A 21,145-nucleotide genomic window follows, 5' to 3' on the forward strand; every position below is an offset into this window, starting at 1 on the left:
TGTACGGTTAAAAACCGATGCAAAGCTTACTCAAATCACAGCAACCCTTGCCTCGCTTCAAACACGTCAAGCAATGTTCCTTCTCCGCCGACTGGCCTTGTCTACCCTGACGAACCGCAGATTGTTCGCTTCCGGTCGGGTCATCTGCCCACCGGAAGACCCGGCACAGCCCGATGGAAGCAAATCGGAGAACCTGGCCGCACCGCAAATCAACGCCCTCGTGCAGGGTGCCATCAACGAGCAAATCAACTCGGAACTGTTCGCCAGCCACACTTACCTTTCGATGAGCTATTTTTTCGCCCGTTCCGGCGTCGGTTTGATGGGGTTTTTCGGTGAGATTTTTGTATCTTTGTGAGGAATTTGCATGACTTGTAACGCACTGTCATCTTCAGGACTCTACCGCAGCATGTCCCAGGAGGAGCAATCCCACGCGGACGCACTCGCCAAGTACCTGCTGAAGCGAAACGGAGCCGTTGAGCTGAACACGATCAAGAAGCCGGCCACGTGCAGCTGGGCCAACATCGGGACAACGCTGAACGAGACGGTCCGCTTGGAGAACTGCGTCTCGGAGTCCCTTTCCGCGCTGTACCGTTTGGCCGAGAAGCACAACGACGTCGTTACGACCGAATTTATCGTTACGGAGTTTCTCAACGAGCAAATCGAGTCGATTCGCGAGGTTAATCTGTTGATCGCCCGGTGGAGAACCCTGGAGAAGACCCCGAACGGGGTGTACCTGTTGAACCGGGAGTTGGAGCACAAATTTAAAGCCTAAACGGAGTTTTTTTTTGCTACTTAAAACACGTGATTACCTTTATTGGGAAATAGATTTTGGGTTAAAACACATTGCACTTGTCCCGAAGTTTAAAAATATTTGGCGTTGACTTACAACTCGAAATTTTCGACTGAGCTGAGCGTAGTTTCGATAAGTAGATTAAAATCGAGCTCGTTGAGACTCGCCTTGGCGGTTAGCAGGTCCAAAAAGCAGTCCAGCGGTTCCTGCAGCTTCTGTACGGCACTCATCTGCTCTCCGAGATCTACGTGAGTACGATTGGATGAATCAAACAAATCGATTTGTTTTAAAGTAACAAAAGCATCAATAATTTAATTGTATTTGGCATGCAATTTATACAAATGAAATCTGAAGAACCTATGAAAAGCACACGCAACTGATGTATAAAAATACGCGCTGAAGCTCATGCAGTGCACCGCACTCACTAATCTTCCGTGTGCTGGAGTGCCATCCTGATGAACCCGGAACTCCGTGTGATGATTGGAATAAAATTATACTCTAAAAAGAAGTAAACCGCAAGTGCAACAACTGCAACAGCCAGAACAACGTAAACGAATACCAAAAGCAAACACAGTAATCTTCGCGTCCAACGGCTTTTCCGCGGTTTGCACGTCCACCTGGGTCTGTCGAACAGGACGCACGGCGACGGTGGCGACGATTCCGACTCGACCTGAACCGTGGTTGCGGAAAAGAAGGAAAAGTTGCTGCTACTGCTTCGATTCACAGTGCTATCGGCACCGTCCTCCTCCAGGTGGATTCCAGCGAGCTCGGCGTGGGTGCACTGGCACAGCGGATGTCGACTGGGCCGCACCGAAATTGGACACGCCTGGTAGACGGACCGGGATCGCCACGGCATGAGACATAAAATACACATAAAAGCTAGAATGGAGAGCGGTTCTGAATGAGGAGACGCAAGTGTTAGCAGTGACCTTCTCTCGAATTATTAGATAGTTTGAATACCAGAACCAGAACGGATTTCAAGTGCTTTGGAAGACACACAAAAATATAGAAATGTTAGTATTTTTTTTTTGGTAAAATTAAGCCTTACAAAAAAATATTTTCTTGTGCTTAGTACCTACTACTTAAGGGGTTACATACATATAAAGCGATAAAAAAGTCAGAGGTTGGTGTGAGCACACACTTAATATTATTTAAAAAAACAGTTATCAGGGCATTCAAAAACACATTTTCATCTATTATCAAAACATACTTGAAGACATTTGTTTGTATCATTGCCGAGATATAGCTATTTGAAGTTAGCAGTTTCAAAAAACGGGTGCCACGAATTTTTCAAAATTTTGGTGAAGACTCGTTAAACCGGTCCTGTGTGCATGACGAAAGCTGATTTTCAAAAAACTTATTTAAAAAAAAAAAGATAAAAATATTTTTGTGTTTTTCACATAAAAAATTGTCAGTTTTTGATTTTTGTATTTTTTAAAAATTTCAAATTCGGGCTTCGTCATACACACGGTATATGTCTTGAGAGTCTTCACCCCAAATTTAAGCCAATTTGGTCCATCCAATCTCGAGATATCGTGGCACTCGTAAATTAACTCGGTGTTTCGAGAAAAAACGCTCAGAAAGTTTGACAGCTCGCATTGCGCACGGAAAAATGTTGAGCTGAAAATCGTCTCTAACTCAGTTTAATTATTTAATATGTTCATGAAATTTTCAGGAGCGATTGAAAATCATCTTTTAGTGGATTCAAAAAAAAATCTGTAATATGAAATTTTGAGATTTTATGTATGTAACCCCTTAAATTTCTCGCTTATTTTCTTCAAAAAGCTCATCCATAGGTAACATAGGCTTTTTGGGTGTTTTTGAAACCGCCGTGGTATTAAAAAACACCCAAAAAGCAAAAACTGGAAATTTGGTTTATTGGACCATTAAAAAAACTGAAAATTTGCCTTTACGCCCAGAAAAAACTTATCAGTGTTGCCAAGCTTAAAACATACGATGCCAGATCGATTTAGATCGTTCACTTTGGATTTTGCAAAAATGTTTATACAGGACCTTAAATCGTTCGCGTAGTTTTGGGATGGCCCCTTTTCCAGAATTATAAAAAAGTAAGGAGTCAACAAATTTAAGAAATTCTATAAGCTTCAAATATTTTAATTTTTTTTCAGAAGTCGATTGTTTCAAAAAAAAATTAAAGTTTTCATAAATTTGAAAAAAATAGCAAAATTCAAGATTTCATAAAATTTTAACCATTTCATTTTAGTTAGTTTCAGGCATCTCAAATTTGTTTTTTTGAAAATAAATAACGTTTTTAAAATATGAAAATTTTAAAAAGGTTTTTTTTTATATTAGAATGCGATGACTTCGAAAATCTAAGACAATATCATAAATTTTATAAATTTCTGAATAATAAAAAAAAAGTTTTCAAATTTTATTTTAATGTTCTGAAAGTTAAAATATTTAAAAATTTTACACCGGTTTAAAAAAGAGGTTAGAAGTTTTAAAAATTAAAAAATCCTTCATATATTTTTTTTTCAATGTCATTTATTTCAAATAAATTCAAAATTTAAGAATTCAAGCAAATTATTTTTTTTCGGAATTTCAAACAACTCTAAAACTTATTTTTTTTTGTTGAAAATAACGTTTTTAAAATATGGAAATTAAAAAAAAGTTATTTTAAAAAATATCAAAAAGCGACGATTTGGAAAATCTAAGACAATTAAAAAAAATATAAATTTCTAAATAAGCGACCTTTCATAAACTACGTGGACACTTTATTTGAAAATATCAACCTTCCCCTTTCGTGTAAATATAAATATTGAAATAACAAGCCATCATTTGCATGGATTTTTTTAAATGCATTTTACACTGGTTCAGTTGTTTTGCAATTATTAATTTTCAAAAAATGAAAGGTTTGTCGAAAAAAATATTTTTGCGAAAAAAAAACATAAACATAGACAATTTTCAAAAATTCAAAAGATTTTTAAATAAACTCAAACATGTAGAGGGTGACGAGCGGGAATTCTCGGGAAATCGGCCATTTTTGGACCTCTCGATTCCCGGGAAATTTGGTCGAGACTCCCGGGAAATTTTATACTTACAAATATCGAACCAAAATCAATAATTTAATCAGAAAAATATTTGAAAAATTCGAAATGGTTTAGAACATTGGATATTCAATGTTCGATTTTCAAAATGGAATAAACCAATGCTTCTCTAATCTTCTTATTCTAAAAGTTTAAATTTTAACTTTTAAAAAATTCCAATAACTATAATTGAGAGTAAACAAAAATGTCGACTCCAAAATTTACCTTGTAACATTCTTAGTAGTTACACACCAGGAATGAAATATTCATTATTTCCAATTCTAAGTAAGTATTTTTTTTTATGTCAATAAGTAATTTTGTGTTTTGCATATTAAATTATATTTTGGGATAACAATCAGGCATTCTTTGTACAGTTAGTGTCCGCTAATTTTGAACATTTAGTTGATCTAGAAGTAAATCTTTTCCAGTTCCTGAGGGGAACACCCTTGAAGAGTATCGGGGCCGGCATTTACAAAGCGGATTCAGTTGCAGTTTCATTCTCAACCTAATGTTAACATTCCATAGGTCGCCTCCCTAAGGTGTCGTGATAAGGTCCAGTTTGTGACGATACACTACCTTCCCTTTACTAAGCAATCGATTCCAGAAGGGAAAAGATCACCAGTTGTGTTGGTCCGAGCCGGGATTTGAACCCCGATCTACCGCTTACGAGGCGGAAGCGTTACCACTGGGCTACGTGGCTTAGTTGATCTTAAGAAGGAAAAAATCAACTTAAAGTTTTTACTTTGTGTCGTTATTTATCATATTGCAGAAATACGATATTGCATAAGTGGAAAATTATATATTAGTTATTTTTTTACCTTCAAAAAATCTAATAACAGGTTCAACAACAAGTTTGTGCAACTTTTGAAAAATCACCCAGTGCGAATGAAGATCCGTAAACATTTTAAACTGCAATTTCCCAAAAAAGGCTCAAGGAACGATTTTTTATTTGTAGATTGAGGTAAAAAATCAAAATGAAGAAATAGTTCCTCAAAACAATGGGGTTACTTAGTTTTACATTTCATTGGATTAGTATGAATTAATTGTATCTGAATTCATTAAAAAGAAACGTTTTTTTACTTTTCTTTTTAAGTTATTGCCACTATTGGCTAGTTAAAAAAATTCCCGGGTCCCGATTTGATTTGATTTTTTGAAATTTTTAATATCTGGAGTTTTTTTTTGAAAAGGGCCAATAAACCAAATTTCCAGTTTTTGCTTTTTGGGTGTTTTTGAAAACGCCGTGAGTCAGGGGTATTGAAAAACACCCAAAATGCAAAAACTGAAAATTTGGTTAATTGGACCTATTAAAAAAAACTCCAGATATTATTATTATTTTTTAAACTTTTGAAATTCTTATTTTTTTCTAAATCTGTTTTTATTTTATTTTAATACATTTAAAACATTTGAAATTGATTTTTTTTTTGTACAATTCAAAATATTTCAATGTTTTGACTGCTGGTAAAAAATTCAATGTTTTTGAGTCCAATTATCACCACGGCTTATACTCTTTTTTTCTTATCAATTTCTGATTAATTATCTTTTTTTCACTGGCAAATCTAAAAATAAAATCATAAAACGTTTTTTTTTTAAATAATTTTCAGTAGTTTCACTAACAATAAGTTGGATCAAGATTGCTTAGACGAATAATTGGAGTATTGTTTAATGATATGACACATTCTCTGGTAATGTACACCTTGGGATGAATTTTTGAAAAGCGTGTATGAGCTATTTGGATATTTTTCCTCGATTCTAGACTACTTGAAGCTTCAAAAAACATGGTTTTCATTAATTGATCATTTGAATATCATTTTGTACAAGTTGGTTAAGTTTTGCATCAATTCGTGATAAAATCATCGATTTAAAACATTTTTCTAAAAACTCCTGGTTTTCAGCGAAATAAAATCCAAAAATTATTCTTTTGATTGCATTTTGTAGGTTTTTAGATGTACTTAACAGAAATGTCATGGATTTGCAGTTTATCTTAAGTTAAGTATTTTTTCGAACTAGTGTAAGTTTACCATTTTATTGCGTTGCAACGTCACGAAAAAGGGACAGTTGTTTATGCCAACAGAAAACTAAACATTCAATCATTTTGATATTTTGGATGCTCTTTGTACTTAGAAAGAGCTTTCAAATGCAACCTAGAGCGACTAAATTGGTTGTCTAGATCCAAAGTTACAACAGGTTTAAGTTTGCGTTGCAACGTCACGAAATTTTAAATCATATTAGTCACATGGCAAAAAAGGTGTATGCGTAGTTGGTTTTTGAAAATAAAAGGATTCTAAATATTATATATTTTTTATATAATGTTTCCGAGCATATTTACAGAAGAATTGTACATGGGTCATTCGCAAATTCCGTTACTTAAGTTTGTATGCAACTCGAATAAAAGTAGGTATTTTATGAAACTTGTTGAACAAATCAAAATAGACCGATAGACCAGGGGTAAAAATTCTAAAACTTTCTTAAAAGTAATCACGTGGTAACTGAATGGCCCCTTTATGATAAACTGATTTACGTGAGGGTTCATTCTAATGCAACGCAACGATTTTTTTATCCCACACCCTTACGTAGGCCAAATTACATTAAAATTCACTAAACAATAAAAATCACTTGATTCGATTGTTTTTTTTACAAACTTTTGTCACTTTATTGTTGGACGAACCCTTACCTGAATAAGTTGTATGCATCGTTTAGTTGTTCGCAATTAAATATGTTATGTTGCGCAGGCAAACAGTTTTATTATTTCCTCAAATTTTATTTAAAAAAGCACAAAAGTCAACAAAATAAGTTACGTTGCTTGCAGATCACCCCTTAGGGGCCATCAACACACGATATGGGCACTTTATTCATAAATTTTAGCCCTCCTGAAAACTTGAAGCTCCCCCTTCCATTCTAAAACTTCCACGTGTTTTTTTTTAATTGCTCAAAACCATTAAAATATTAAGGGAGCGTTCTTGCATTACGTAACAAAACATTTATATTTTTAGACCCCCTCCACCCCCTGGGAATACATTTCCGATACATTTTTTTGTATAAATCTTGGACCTCCCCCCCCCCCTCCTTGATATTACCCCGTTACGTAATGCATGGACGTCCCATTACATGGATAGAGGAGAGGAGAGGGGGGGGTAAGTGGTCTTTAAAAATCGAGGTTTGATTTTTTCGTAAAACTAATAATTGCATTCGATTTGTTGATCAATTTTACATTAAAAATGAAAGGAGAACTCAAAATTTGCCGTTTAACAGAGCAGAGTTAATGGCAAAACATAAATTGGGTCAGGATTGAGAAAAAGTCACGCGTTGCAACGTCACGCTACATATTCCCCTCTCAAAAATAGAATATTTACCTAAAATAATGTTTCAATACTACTTCTTATAGGAAATTTAATGCCCTTTCCGAATCTGTAATAACTTCTATACCTTTTTTATGTATTTTTTGAGTTACAGCCGAAATACTAAAAAAAGAAAAGTCAAAGCGTTGCAACGTCACGGCGGAATGTGTCATATGAACAAAAAACGAAACACAATATATAAAAATTAGTTTAACTTGAAAACGATGCTGTTTAATAAAATAGCAAAAACACTATAAAATGTAAATAAATATATAAAATAAGTAATTTTACTGCAGCATATTTTTATAAAATAATTTGTACTTTTAAATACTTTCCAAACAATATTGCAACGAAATTTCTAAGGCATATGGTTTTATAGATAAGGCATATGGTGTTATAAGTCAAAAAGAAAGATAATGATTTCGGCATGCAACAAAAACAACAGAAATTCCACAAAAAACATGTTTGTATAAAATGGCCAAAAAAATAATCACAAAAACATAAACACAGCACAATTATCACAGAAACATTGCAAAACACCAACAAACAACGATACAACCACATTTCCATACCTTTCGGTTTGTACTCGCGCTTCTTCATCTGCGAGTACCCGCGCAGGTGCACCGAATTCCCGGACAGGATGTTGAGCGCGTGCTCGCGTCCTTTCAGCATCGTACTAACCGGATGGTTCCAGCTGTTCAACAACCTCCGAGCGCGCGTCCGCGGCAGCATCATCAGCAGGCTCAGCTTGCGCTGAATGCCCTCTGTGGAGTCGTCAATGTCGGCGATGATGACCTTCACGACGTCGATTTGCAGCTCGAACACGTGGTGCTCGGAGTACTGCATAAAGTTGTCGAACGACAGCGCCCGATAGCCGAGGTAGGTGAAAAAGGACGAGAACCCTAGGGGGAAGGGGAAGGCGAGCGATTCCGTGGCCAGGCAGTACCGCTCGAGCAGGGTGAACAGCTTGAGCTGCTGGGCGCTGGTTAGTTGGTCGCTGTGGGATTAAGGGTTTTGTTGTAATTATTGATTGAGATTAGAAGTGTTGAGTTGACTTACACCAGCGCGAATCCACGCTCGTTCTCGAGCGCCAAGTCTAGGCCGGCAGTTTTGCAGATCAGGACGCAAAGGGCGCGCGATTGCTCGAGTTGGGCCGCAACGTAGCGCGTGGCCACGGCGTGCACGTGCGATGGCGCCGGATTGCTGTCGTAGAAGGCGTTTTTGAGCCAGCGGAATCCGCTGACCTCTTTGACGCTGTGCTTCACCAGGTGCATGCTGAGCTCGCGCAGGTTTACGTTCAGCACCAGTTCCTGCTTGCTGGCGGTGCACTCTTCCGTCTCGAGAAAGGGCAGATCGTTCTGCATGGTACGGCGCGAGCTGGCCGCAGCGAATTCGGCGGCGACGTTGACGATTGGGTTGGCCGGGGACATTGGGGTCGAGCAGCGGGACAGCGCTTCCGGTTGGTAGCACGTGAGCGAGTACATGAGCTTTTCGATGACCTGTTCCTGGGCGAAGCGGGCGCGTTCTTTGTTGTCGTTGAGGCGCTCCCACAGCTGGGTCCAGATGTCTTTGCGGTAGGGCGAGAGACGCTGCTGCGGTGAGAGGAGCATCATCGACGTGTTGTAGAGAGTTTCGTGGGAGAGACCGACGGTCAGGTCGGACACTTTGGCCTGGATGGGTTTAGAGGTGTTGCACGTGGTCAGTGGAAGCAGTCGGTACAGGGCAAGTTGGTCCTGCGAGAGTCCTTTCTTGGAGGAGGCGTACGAGCCGGAGATGAGAGCTTCCTTCAGCAGAGGAACCGTGTCAAGATGCAGTGGTCGTTCCATGATGATTCCGAGCAATTCGGAAAAGATCTCCACAATGTCTCCGCTGGAATGGGCCAAGAAGTAGTGCACGATGGCAAGGCGATTGTCAACGGAAGTGTCGTTACGGAACGCCTCGATCAGGTGACTCTTGGGAATGGTGATCGAGATGAGATCGAGCGTGGCCGAGTCGTAGCAGATATTGTTTGTGGCAAAGCACGGCACCAGATGGGTTACCGGTTGTCGGGTGAACGGCGGACAGACAATGTGGCAGCACGGTTCGTGCGACACTCCGACGTCCAGCAGGTGCATAAACAGATCCGCCTGGAACACCAACATGTGATGATCACCGTGCTGCGTAAATGTCGGCTTCATGGTTTTGGCCTTGTCCCACGGGATGCCCGGAATGACGCAGTGAATGACACAGCCGTGGTGCAGAATTGTCACCGAATACGCAAAGTGAACGTCACAAATTCTCTGGGAAGTGGACGCTTCCTCGTCCGATTGCTTGATGGGTTGGTACAGATAGTAATGGCACACGTACAGCATTCCAACCGGATCGCTCACGATGATCAGGTTCAGCGAAGAGTCGTGAATGCGCAGCGGAACCGCATCGTCCTCGTAAATGTCTTCGGTTCCCGAGCTCGAGGTGGGAATGTTTGGCAGATTCAGCGGAATGTTGAGCACAGTTTCGGTGCGTAGATCGTCATGGAATTGAAACGCCGACAGCGTTGGATTCATCTTACGTTCGGTAGAACCGTCGTCCTTTTCAAACAGCATCTTCGGCGCTGGCTTCATGTGAATATAGTAGAGAGCTTGCACGGACGGGTCCCACTGGGCCCACACGAAGCCCTTCGTAATGGTTTCGCTCTTCAAGCAATCCTTGTCCCAGTACCACGCGCCCGGGTCGGAAATGTTCAACTTTGAACAACTCCCCAGCACATCCTCCTCTTCCTCACCCTCCACGCCAACCTTTTTCAGCGTCACCGTGTACAGCAGCACCTGCTCGTGGTGAATCATCACGAGAAACTTGTCCTGATTACTCTTTTCAAACGTCGCCAAATTGCGCCACAGAAACTGCGCCATCATCTGGTGGTTCCGATCGACCTCCATCAACAGAAACGGTTCCACCTCGACGCCCTCCTTAATCTCGACCAAAAACGTCCGGTAAATGTCCGTCTTTCGGCCGGATTCCTCCTGGCGCAACTCCTTCGTCGTGAACAGCAGCAACGTTTTAGTCAAATTGACCGACGCCTGGATGACGTTCTCCTTCGTTGGGAAGCGGAACACCGTCTGCAGCGTTTTCAGCATCGGCGTGTAAATTCCAATGTTGCTGCGCTGTTCCGCCCGGTTCTTCGCGTTGAAGGAAACCCAGCTCGTAAGGAGAGATCCATCCTGCTCCTTGCCCAGGATGCGCCATTCGATGGCGACTTCTAAAAAGGTTTTTTTTTTAAAATAAACATTAAATTTTATAAAACTACGTCGAGCATTTCTGGTAATGTTAGTCGATTTCCGAAATTTTACTTTTCTGGAGCAACATTTGAACGGATAGGCGTCGACTGCACTCAGCCAACGCGTACGAGGCCTTCCGCGAAGCCGACGACCCCGTTCAGGTTCGCTGCTAAATATCGTTTTAGTCGCCCGCTCGTCCGATATTCTGGCTACACGTCCAGCCCACTTCAACCTGTCGTGCTTGATGACTTTTACGATATCAGCATGTTTGTAGTCTTGATACAACTCGAAGTTAATTCGCCTGCATCACCGGTCTCTTACTAGTTTGTCGTCGACGATTGAACGCAGGATTCGGTCAGCCTCCATTAGCGTTCACGATTCGTGAACTTAAAGAGCAACAGGGAGTATGAAGGTCCTGTACAGCGTAATTTTTGTAGACGTCCTTAGGCTGCGGGACCTTAGCTGGCTACAAAGACCGTAAAAAACCCTAATCCGCCGTTTCACTTCGCAGGTCACGAGTGTACAAAGATATACAAATGCATTATACGTGTTTAAATGGGAAGAAAGGCCGTAAGAACAATGTAGTACCGCCCCTTTCAAATGTTGCTCCAGATTTAACAATAAATTTTATCTAAATTTCAATGTAACCCCATTTAACAGTAAATTTGAACGGTGATAGAAGCTCAACAAACCTTTACACCCACTGACGGCCAGCAGGCCGCAAAAGTTGGCCGCTAGATTTTCTTGCTTCAACATCCTGCAGAACGCACACGTTTCCTTCTATGTGGAACGCAGTCCCTAAAATTCCGCCACACCTTTTTTTCCCCAAGGGAAATCTGGTCCAGTCTGAAAAATCGATAATTCGAAAGCAAACAGAGTATTATGGAATTTTGCTGAATTTCAAAGATTCGTCAGGTTAATTTTACCTAACTCTACTCTTTAACAGCTAATCGCACCGAAGAACAAACAATCACATTAATTTAATCGCATTTTTACACAAAAAATCAACTTTTTTCCGCAATCACAAGCGGACGCACAAACAGCAAACTTTTGATACGCGTAATGTTGAAGAATTTGAGAACGTAAACAAAAAGCTGACAACCGCGAGAGAGGGAGAGAAACGTCACACTCTCAGTTCGTTCTTATCAGTGCGGCAAGGTTGCCAGATGCCGCTGCGTTCGGTACGCGACGTTCCTGAAGGGGAAATTTGTTTTGATTCTTGTTCGCGCTCAAAATATTTAATTTTCAAGTCTTCGAGTTTGTGAATCCGGCTTTTTAAAATCAATATTAAATATTTTTTTTTAATAAAAAAATAATAAATCGAACGATGAGCGTTTGTTGTGCCTGCAGAAAGCGAAAGAACTCCAGCTCGACCGCCATTTTCCACGTTTTCCCCCGAGACCGGAATCAGTCGGAGAAATGGCGCAAGGCCGTTGGTCTGAATGGCCCGCCGACTCCTTCCGCCAGAGTTTGCTCGGATCACTTCACGGAACAGGATTATACCAAAGGCTGTGATGGTTAGGCAACAACTTCATTTCTAATGAGCTAAAAAAAAGTTTTATAAATTTTTCTTTTAGGAGTTTCAAAGGGGAAATTGCTGCTTCCAACGGCCGTTCCGTCACAAAATTTGGGTAATTTCCTGCTTTTCATTTCATGTATCAAATTTATAATGTGGAATTATTCCAGACTCTCGAACCGACGCGAATAACGCATCCCCCGCAAAAGTTCCTCGTCCATCCTCGACGATTTCTCCCAAACTACAAGAACTCGAAGAAATCCTCCAGCAAAACGCCGACCCGGCATCAATCAACTACTCACACGACCCGGACGCCCACACCATCACGATCCGCTACCAGCCGATCCCGCAACCCTCGGACAGCCGCGCCAAGCGGGTTTGCACGCGTTGCAACGCGATCCTTCGGGTGGTCGATTACGGAACGCACGCCAAAAGCTGCGTCGGTGGCAAGCTGAAACCTTTCCAGTGTGGCACGTGCCAGTCGTGCTACGAAACGATCAAGGAGCTGCGCCTGCACAAGTGCGATCCCCACCAGGAACCGGACGACAAAGCGGAACGTCGCGAGCAGCTGGAGCTTTTGACGCAGGCCATCGCCGGCCGGGAGTACGACTCGGACTCGGATGAGATGGACGTGGTAGGTGAAGAGGAGGTGCAACCGAACAAGCGATGCGCGGAGTGTGACCGGCTGATTCCGGTTAGTAGGATGCAGGTGCATTACCGGAAGTTTCACGGAGATTGCGCGAACGCACCGTTCCGCTGTCGATTGTGCGAGAGTCAGTTTGGGTTTTGCGGAGATCTGTCCAAGCACCTGCGGTCGCATACGGCGAAGCAGTTGAGGAGTTTGCGCAACCGGAAACCGGATGGGATTCCGTTCGACAGTGATGGTAAGACATGCTACGAGTGCTACCTTTGTGGGAACGTGTTTGGCACTGAGGAAGCGGTTCGATTGCATCAGGGGACGCATCTGGGGAATAACATACGATGTCCAGTGTGCGGGCGTAACTGCGAGTCGAAGTCTGATTTCCTGAAGCATTTGGCGAGTCATCAGTAGAGATCTTAATGTTATAAACGGTTTAACGTCTTAGAACATCATAAAATGGTTTTTGTTTAATTTTCACTCCGAAATTTCAATATTTTAACGATTTTTTGAATTATTAAAAGTCTTATTTGTTTAAGGGAACAACTTTGAAGAGTTTGAAGAACTAACAAATGTGTAAACCATCACCATCACACTAACTATTCAAAAATTAGAAAAAATCGAAAATTGCAATTTAAGAAATTCAAAAATACAAATATAAAAAATCCATTGTTCCAAAATTTTCCTAAAAACCAAAAAGGCCAAACATTCAATATTACGCCCTTTTAAAATGTTAGTCGTGGTTTAAAAATTTTGAAAATATTTTTTTCGAAAAGATCGGAAAATTTCACGAATGTTTCATATTTTATGCGGTATACGCACTTCGGAAGGAACCGGTCAAGAAAAAAATCAAATGGGCAGCAGCGGCAGCTAAAGCAAGCCAGAGAGGGTGAAGAAAAGCCCCAAGAAATCGCTCCCTCTCCTTTGTTCTGCTGTTCGTAGAGCTATTTCTTGACCCCTTTCCTTCCGATCTGCATACTAGCCTTTAACATTGAAAATCGGACCATTAGTTGCTGAGATATCGACATTAGAAAATTGTGTGTTGTTTGGGTGGGACTTAGAAAACATCAATTTCCCTGTTTTTAAACCATTGCATGGCAATATCTTAGCAACTAAGGGTCGTATCAACAAAGTTCAAAAATGCAAAATATAGAAAATTTTCTCAGCTTTTCAAAAATATTTTTTTCAAAGGTGGGCAAACATGTTCACTAATTTAAAAAAAATGAAAAACTTCGACTATTTTCAAAAAAGTCATCTAAAAATGGATTTAACTTGAAAACGGTGCACTTTATCAAAATTTCACTAAAGTACTTTTTGATTGCAAATTTGATTTTACATCGAAAAATGAAGTTGAAAAATTTTTGCGACCAATTTTTCGATTTTTTGAAAAATTTAGTTTTGATTCAAAAATTCATAACTCGCTCAAAGATTTTTTGCACAACCTGGAAATTTCTGAAAAGTTGGCATTTGATGTCCTCTAAAACATATAAAAAAATTAAAAAAAAAATAGTGTTTTCTTGCAAATCAAGTTTTAGTGACAAAAAGTTAAATAAAAAATCAACAAAAATGTTTTACCGTGTATAATTTTTTTTTCAGTGTAGCCCATATCCATACCTACAACTTTGCCGAAGACACCAAATCGATCAAAAAATTCCTTCAAAAGATACAGATTTTTGAATTTTCATACATCATTTTTGTATGGCCAGCTGCCAAATTTGTATGGAAAATTATATGGACAAACTAATGATGCAAAATGGCTTCTTTGGTCATACCGAAGGCACCAAAAAAGTTTCAGTCGGATTAAAAAATACAAAAATTAAAATTTAAGAAAAAATACCGATTTCGTATACTATAGAGAGTTGCTCAAATGTAACTTGACCAAAATTATCTTTTAATCAAGTGGAGCTGGCTCACAAATAAAAATTGATTTAATATGATCAATCTATTAAACCATAAAGCAAATTTCGGGTTTTTTGCTGAATGGCACTATTTTGCTACCGCCCATGACAAAGGCCCTAGTCATGGCCTCGGAGGTACTCTAAAACGGTTAGCAACACGTAAAAAAACGGTGCATTCAAAATGACCCAATAAATATTCCTTACACAAAAATAGATTGATCAAGGTATTAGCTGTTTGAATGAATATTTGCGTAAAATTATAAAAATAAAAATTAAATTAATCATCTCCCAGAACACCAGGTAGCAGTTATTGATCAGCCCGCCGTGTGCTTCTAGCAGATGCGGCAAATGAAGCTGCTGTAGGTAATCTCGAAAACACAAAATTTTAAAATACGATATCTCTGGAACGAAACATATTCATTTCTGTCGATAAGTGATTCTCATGTAAAATTGTCCGGGGAATACGATGGTGAGGTCAAATCAAAAAAATAAATTGAGGTGTTTTGAGATACGGCCGTTTGAAGTTTTCAATTGCGCAATACAGGTACGGAAATGGATTCTACGTCCAATTTCCTTTAAAATTGAGTCTAAGAACGACCTTCTAAGATTTGTGGTTCCTGAGCTATCGCCGTTTGAAACTAGGAGGTTCGCTCCAAAATCGCCAAATAGTCGATTTTTTGGGGAGGTACCAAAATGGAGGGGGTGGTCCGATTTGGATGAAATTCGGGATTGTTGCATGTTTTGATAGTATCAACAGCCCTGCCAAATTTGAGCAGGATCGGAGAGGGTAATTTTCAAATTTGCACTTTTTCGTGCACAGTTGAGATGGAATGACCCAAATGATATTTGAGATTCGGGGTAAGTAAACTTAGAGGTGAGAGATTAAACCTAAAAAGGGTAAAAAAAAGCTCATATATTTTAACAATTTTGCAAATAAAAGAAAATAAAAAAAAACAAAATAATTAAGAAAATTTAAAAATTACAAAGAAACAAAAAATTTAAAAAAAAACAAAAATTGAACTTAAAAAAAATAGAATTCAAGAGATTTAAAAAAAAATATTTTTTTTTTATTTTTATCAATTTTGATTCATTAAAAAAATTAAATGAATCAAAATTGATAAAAATAAATCAAACCTATAAAAAAAATAAACAAAAACAATATAAAGAATCAAGAATTCAAAATATCTAAAAAACACAAGAAATAAATTCTAATTATTAAAATCATTGGAAAAAATTATGTAAAAGAAGTTATAAAAAAACAAAACCATTTTTTTGAAAATTTTAATTTTAATGTTTTAGTATTTTTTACTAAAGTACAAAATTAAATACAATAAATAAAAAAAAGTTTCGTTTCAAATAAAAAAAATCCACATCAAAAGAAAAACAAAACTTATATGTGATTCAAAAATAAAAATAAATAAATTAAGTATTAAAATTTAAAATATTCCCAAAAATAAAAAAAATATAAATATATAAAAACAGAAAAAACTAAAAGAAATATTTTTTCAAACGCATGAATCTTCAAATTTTGGAATCTTTGGTTTTCGAAATTAAATACTGTGGAGGGATAACCTTCAGGTTAGCATTTCTAGGGGTGAAAACCAACCAAAAACTATTTATTTTGAGTTTTTTAAATTAAATTTAACTTGGTGAAAGAAAGAAAAGAAATGGTTTAAACCCCAACCGTGGAGATGGCCGTAAAATTGTGACTAGGAATTGTTCGGATATCACTGAATAATTTAACCATTTTTCTAAAATATACAATTTTTTATTGCGTTTATGGATTAGTTTTGCATGTTACACTTTCTCTTGTATAAGTCCCTACAAATACGTCAACATATTTTGTTTTTGCCCACCATCGTTTGCTATCGGTTATCCAATTTCCATTATTTCTTGCAACGTCCATCCTACATTCTAACTCTTGCCACACAGGAAGTTTTTCAATTGCGTTCCGATAATTACCATACTATAATGTTCATCTCTTTCTACAAAACTTTCATCAACAAAGCTTAAAGACCATTCTCGATTCTGCTGCTGCTGCTGCGTACTTCGTCAAATATTGTACAAAAAGGGGATTTTTAAAAACTTTCTTTTTTAAACGCAACTTGAAGAGTTTAAAACCACTCTAGCTTACTGTACAAAGAAGGAAAAATCTATATTACAACATATAACATAACGATCGGGTTCGTCGCCTGACGCGTCTCGCGAAAATGATATCAGTCTACAAATCGGCAGTGTTTTATTGGCTGTGTGGGTGAGGGTGTTTGATGGTGGGGGGAAAATTGGTGCAAAATCAAGGCATATCTAGTTTTTGCTGGCAGATTGAGCGCGTTCTATTTGCTGTTTTTGAGTGGGTTATTTTAAATTTGAGTAGTGCCTTTCAACAGGGGCGTTTAGTAGGTTGATTTGATGTTTTGATTTTTTTTGTAGTGAATTAACATGATTCAAATAAATACGTTATTAAATGCTCTTGTTACGATTCTTTTTGTTTTAAAGTAGACGAATGACGTTTTTTCGTGCAATAGTTTCTGCTTAGTGAAATAAATATTTACAACGATTTTTTACAGTTTCACATAACGAGTCTAGGATATCTTCTAATCACGGGAATGGATATGAGTGGATGCTTTTTGTTTGTATGTTTAGGATGTTTAAGTAATGATTACGATGATAGAGGATGCCTTCATCTAAAATTTGTTCTACTTCAGCTAACAGAGATTGCGTTTTGCCTTTTGTGATAAATCGATATCCGAGGTGTTTCTGTCTATCCTAAATACGTTCGCTAGAATTATTTTTGGCACGAATTATGTGTGTGTGTAAGTTTAAATTTGTGAGATTCGCGGGCTTCCTACAAGCATCATTGTCCGTTACCAGCGCCGTTACAGTGTATAACAAAAGCGTTGCCGCCGTTACTCTGCTTGTTTGATTGTGTGCTATTCCGGGCATGTTTGGCTTTTTCGCCGCGGCTCTTCCGGGACTCCCGTATCGTGGCCAGGGGTCCACCGCGCCCAACGGTGGTGCCCTTGGCCTTGTGTCACGCGTACGCCTTCCCGGGCGCTGGCAGCGTTTGCGTGGCTAGGATGGTCGCCACCGGGGTCGCAACCACCTCCGGCGGACACTCGTAGATGTGGTTGTCGTTGCTGTCGTGGTGGCCACCCTTCTGGTGGAACTTTCTCGAGCCACTCACGAACTCGTTGTGGCGGTTCTTGACCCGCAGGCTAAAGCTCAGCGAAAGGGCCCGCGGCGTAGGGAGCATGTAGAACCGCTGCTGCTGCTGCTGCTGCTGGGGCGGCAGCTTCGGGGGCGTTGGAATCGGCGGGGTTGGGGGAACTACCGCGACAGCAGAACTAACGCTGGCAGCGGCGTTCGGCAAACCCTAGACGTACCGCGTCAGCTGGGCGTAAAAGTCCTGCAGGCAGATCTGGAGCCGCTCGAACGAGGGCCGCTCCATCGGCAGCATCGTCCAGCAGTAGGCTATTATTGCGAACCTGTTGGGAGGGAGGGAGTTAGTTTCTTGAAATGAGTCCTTGAGTCTAGTAAATACTCACAGCTCATCTGGACAGTTGATCGGCTGCGATAATCGGTATCCATCGCGCAGGTAGTGCTCCATCTCGAACGGGTCAACCTGCAAAGCACAACAAACAATCAGTTCCCGCTCCAACCTGCATCTCAAAAATCCCAAAACTCACCTCCGCGTACGGCTGCCGCGCCAGCGTGCACAGCTCCCACATCAGCACACCGAACGCCCACGTGTCCGACGCTTCGCTGAACTGTTTGTACTGGATCGCCTCCAGGGCGAGCCACTTGATCGGGCGATTTTCGCTATCCCCCAGGCAGTAGTAATCGCCGGGGAAGAGATCCCGCGAGAGCGAGTTGTCCGCCAGTTTGACCCGCAGCTGGTCGTCGATTCTGTCGGGGGGGAAGGTCAATGTTAGAAATGGGCGTAGGGTTTTGGGGAGCTAAGGTTACTTACACGCAGTTACGTGCGGCGATGTCCTTGTGGATGACGCCGTGGCTGTGCAGATGTCCGATGGCTTGCGCCAGCTGCAGCTGGATCTTGACGATCTGGATGGTGGTCATGGTGCGCGCGACGGGTTCCTGCAGGAAGATCTTCAGGTTGCGCATGTTGTCCGGGGCTTGGTACAGCAGGAAGGGTGCGGTGTGATCCTCGATGGACACTCCCAGCACGGAGAGGATTCCGGGGTGTTGGGCGCCGTACAGACTCATTCCTTCCTGGAGTAGTAGGGATACCTGCATTTGGGACGCGTGCGGGCCGACGGTTTTGACGAGCACTTCCTGGCTGTCGTTGTACGATCCGCGGTAGACACGGCCGAAGGTGCCTTCTTGAAGAAGTGAGGATAGCCGGACGCGGCATCGCTGCACGGTCAGTTCGGAGATGCGACGCTGAAGTTCCTCGGGTTCAGCGTTGGCGTAGATTTTGTTGCGGGACAGGGTGGCGATTGTGGGCGCGATCGACGGGGGGGAAACGATCGAGGAAGGTGCCGATGGAGGGTGGGTTTGAAGTCGCTGGAAACTGGAGGTACGAATTGGTTGCGCGTGATGAGGCTTTCGTTTCATCGGGCCTCGTGCACAGTACGCGATCGAGATGAGGATCAATACGAGTGCGATCGCCAGAATTCCTCCAATGATCAGTGTGATCAACCCGTTCTGGGTGTGGGTCACCGTCTCCAATAGGTACGGATCTGGTTGATTCGCGTCCGGATGTTCACTGAAAAATATACAAAAGCAATTAATTTCGTTACAGAGAGACTCCAACTCCAAAAAAACCTACTTCGCCAGACAAATCTTCTTCCTCCGGAAAACCAGCTCCGTCGCGTTCCCCGTCGCTCGGTTCAGCGTAACCTCGATCGTGATCGTCACTTCAACTTCAGCCGCCTCCCGCCCCGCACACTTGAGCATGATCGAAAACGTTTCAATCTGCGTCGGGATCTCGCCCGCCCGCGAGATGTTCATCGCCGGCTTGGGCAGCACCAGCGGGTCGGACGTAACGATGCTGATCTTGTACGGCAGCGGCTTCCCGTTGAGGGCCTGCCACGTGAACGAAATGTCCTGGACGGTCGCCGGCACGGGGACCGTAAAGTGCAGCGCGTACTCGTTGACCTGGCCATCGCGCACGTAGTACAGCTCGGCGGAGAGACCTGAAAGGAAAGATTTGGAAAAAAACGTTAACTCGGTGGAGACGCATGGCCTTTGACGACCCCATCCATAACTCATCGTTCGATTGGAACGAGAAATATTGATCACATATTGATTTTTCAATTTGGTCGAACGCCTTCGTAAGTGTTTTACCACAGCTTCGCATCATTTAGTCCCAATATTTATTTCCTTCTTCTTGTTCGAACCGCTATGGAACGAAGAAGCGGGGGTTGGTACGACTTCAAATTGCTAACGAGAGAGCATAAAAGTGAAGGAAAGGGGTTATGACTTTTCAATTTTCGCTACATATACGAATTGCCTCCCTTTGCCCTGCCGAGACCATATTTCATTCCCGAAATTGATATTTCGCGGCCGTTTTCGTTCCCTCTCTTTTTGTTGCGTTCATCTTAAAAAGAAATATTTATTGTTTGCTTTATTACCGGGCGACCGGGTTGGGCCAGGAGGGATGGTTTCTTCGCGGGAAGCAAGAAAAAAAAACCGCTGATGAATAACAGCAAAAGGGACGGATTGAACCAAGGTAGGACATGTATTTCAATTCCGTGTTGAAGGTGAAATTTGTAGAACTTGGCGAAAGCAAGAAGCAAAAACAAATTTGCCCTGTGAATGAGGTTTTCATTGATGAGAAGGAAAGAGATTCATTGGTTAATATTCAAATAATCTGTAGAAACGAATGATTTAAATATAAATAATGAAATGTCGAATGCTTTGTTCGAAATATGTATTGCATTTAAAATATAAAAATACATTAAGTACTAGGGTGTTTCATCCAAAACCAAAAGTTCTCAGAATCAGGCAAACCGAGGTTCCCCTAGTAGAGGATACCCATAGGGACTCTCATGCCAAATATCAGCCCATTTGGTTGAGAATTGGCCTGTCCCCAGCGGTTTAAAGTTTACATGGAAATTACTATCGGATTTTTGTGCTTTTCGTTCAATCGTTCCTGCAGGTCTGGGGACAACATGGATTCACTCGGAATAGAGACAGGTGTGTAGGGGACGGTCCAATGAACACATTCCATAAGGAATTAGGCTTGTCCATTTTGTCCCCAAGGTGCGCATTGGATCGACGTCCAGTGTCTCCAAAACCAACGATTCATCCTTCAAAAGCATTGCATTTCCTTAGTATGCTATGACGGCTAGGTGAAAACTACGACTCCCCATATGAGACGGTGAACACGTGGAGAGGCATCGATTGCATTACTAATACAAAATCATCATTTTACGTTATTTAGAAAAGTTGAATTTCTTCCAGGAACAACAATAATTATAATTTTAGTACTTTAAAGAATGTTTCTGAGCCAAAACTCGAGTAGATGCTCTGCCACGTGTTCACCGTCTGATATGGGGCGTCGTAATTTTCTCCTAGCCGTCATAGCATACTAAGGACAATGCGTACATTTGAAGGGTGAATCGATGATTCTGGATACACCGGACGTCGATCCAATGCGCACCTTGGGGACAGAATGGACAAGCTTAATTCCTTCTGGAATGTGTTCA

General features: G+C 41.0%; 4 protein-coding genes across 7 annotated transcripts; 2 read left to right on the forward strand and 2 right to left on the reverse strand.

The window, feature by feature from the left end:
• Window positions 1-44: 44 nt before the first annotated feature.
• Window positions 45-843, forward strand: LOC6035273 (soma ferritin). The gene is made up of 2 exons (XM_001845442.2): window positions 45-332; window positions 393-843. The coding sequence occupies exons 1-2, from the start codon at window positions 74-76 to the stop codon at window positions 770-772; spliced, it is 639 nt and encodes a 212-aa protein (XP_001845494.2). The 5' UTR covers window positions 45-73; the 3' UTR covers window positions 773-843.
• On the reverse strand, window positions 779-11,496 carry LOC6035274 (protein pigeon). 4 transcript variants are annotated; one of them, XM_038254219.1, is made up of 6 exons: window positions 11,350-11,496; window positions 11,116-11,269; window positions 8,229-10,404; window positions 7,742-8,166; window positions 1,350-1,669; window positions 1,075-1,288 (listed from the first exon to the last, which is right to left on the reverse strand). In XM_038254219.1, the coding sequence occupies exons 2-6, from the start codon at window positions 11,177-11,179 to the stop codon at window positions 1,148-1,150; spliced, it is 3,126 nt and encodes a 1,041-aa protein (XP_038110147.1). In that variant the 5' UTR covers window positions 11,180-11,269; window positions 11,350-11,496; the 3' UTR covers window positions 1,075-1,147. The 4 variants fall into 4 exon arrangements, with proteins under 4 accessions (XP_001845495.1, XP_038110147.1, XP_038110146.1 ...); XM_038254218.1 differs by having other exon boundaries at window positions 1,350-1,687; XM_001845443.2 differs by lacking the exons at window positions 1,075-1,288; window positions 1,350-1,669 and adding an exon at window positions 779-1,034.
• A 160-nt stretch (window positions 11,497-11,656) lies between these two features.
• Window positions 11,657-13,036, forward strand: LOC6035275 (zinc finger protein 25). The gene is made up of 3 exons (XM_001845444.2): window positions 11,657-11,940; window positions 12,001-12,054; window positions 12,110-13,036. The coding sequence occupies exons 1-3, from the start codon at window positions 11,751-11,753 to the stop codon at window positions 12,988-12,990; spliced, it is 1,125 nt and encodes a 374-aa protein (XP_001845496.2). The 5' UTR covers window positions 11,657-11,750; the 3' UTR covers window positions 12,991-13,036.
• Window positions 13,037-16,226: 3,190 nt separating this feature from the next.
• Window positions 16,227-19,721, reverse strand: LOC6035276 (tyrosine-protein kinase Dnt). Its single transcript, XM_038255670.1, has 5 exons — window positions 19,264-19,721; window positions 18,445-19,200; window positions 18,161-18,380; window positions 18,020-18,096; window positions 16,227-17,959 (listed from the first exon to the last, which is right to left on the reverse strand). Exons 1-5 carry the CDS (start codon window positions 19,704-19,706, stop codon window positions 17,848-17,850), a joined length of 1,608 nt encoding a protein of 535 aa, XP_038111598.1. The 5' UTR covers window positions 19,707-19,721; the 3' UTR covers window positions 16,227-17,847.
• Window positions 19,722-21,145: the final 1,424 nt, after the last annotated feature.

Source organism: Culex quinquefasciatus, chromosome 2 (genome assembly GCF_015732765.1).
Source record: "Culex quinquefasciatus strain JHB chromosome 2, VPISU_Cqui_1.0_pri_paternal, whole genome shotgun sequence".
Taxonomy (NCBI): Eukaryota; Metazoa; Arthropoda; class Insecta; order Diptera; family Culicidae; genus Culex; species Culex quinquefasciatus.

Excerpts from the sequence above, each read along its gene's own strand:
- LOC6035274 (XM_038254218.1), bottom strand. The coding sequence starts at position 11,179 with ATGTTGAAGCAAGAAAATCTAGCGGCCAACTTTTGCGGCCTGCTGGCC. Across the intron at positions 10,405-11,115 it reads GGCCGTCAGTGGGTGTAAAG|AAGTCGCCATCGAATGGCGC; the intron begins GTTTGTTGAGCT and ends AAACCTTTTTAG. Across the intron at positions 1,289-1,349 it reads GATTACTGTGTTTGCTTTTG|AGTATAATTTTATTCCAATC; the intron begins GTATTCGTTTAC and ends ACTTCTTTTTAG.
- LOC6035275 (XM_001845444.2), top strand. The coding sequence starts at position 11,751 with ATGAGCGTTTGTTGTGCCTGCAGAAAGCGAAAGAACTCCAGCTCGACC. Across the intron at positions 11,941-12,000 it reads TTATACCAAAGGCTGTGATG|GAGTTTCAAAGGGGAAATTG; the intron begins GTTAGGCAACAA and ends TTTTTCTTTTAG. Across the intron at positions 12,055-12,109 it reads CGTTCCGTCACAAAATTTGG|ACTCTCGAACCGACGCGAAT; the intron begins GTAATTTCCTGC and ends GAATTATTCCAG.
- LOC6035273 (XM_001845442.2), top strand. The coding sequence starts at position 74 with ATGTTCCTTCTCCGCCGACTGGCCTTGTCTACCCTGACGAACCGCAGA. Across the intron at positions 333-392 it reads CGGTTTGATGGGGTTTTTCG|GACTCTACCGCAGCATGTCC; the intron begins GTGAGATTTTTG and ends TGTCATCTTCAG.
- LOC6035276 (XM_038255670.1), bottom strand. The coding sequence starts at position 19,706 with ATGAGTTATGGATGGGGTCGTCAAAGGCCATGCGTCTCCACCGAGTTA. Across the intron at positions 19,201-19,263 it reads AAGAAGATTTGTCTGGCGAA|TGAACATCCGGACGCGAATC; the intron begins GTAGGTTTTTTT and ends TATATTTTTCAG. Across the intron at positions 17,960-18,019 it reads ATCAACTGTCCAGATGAGCT|GTTCGCAATAATAGCCTACT; the intron begins GTGAGTATTTAC and ends CCCTCCCAACAG.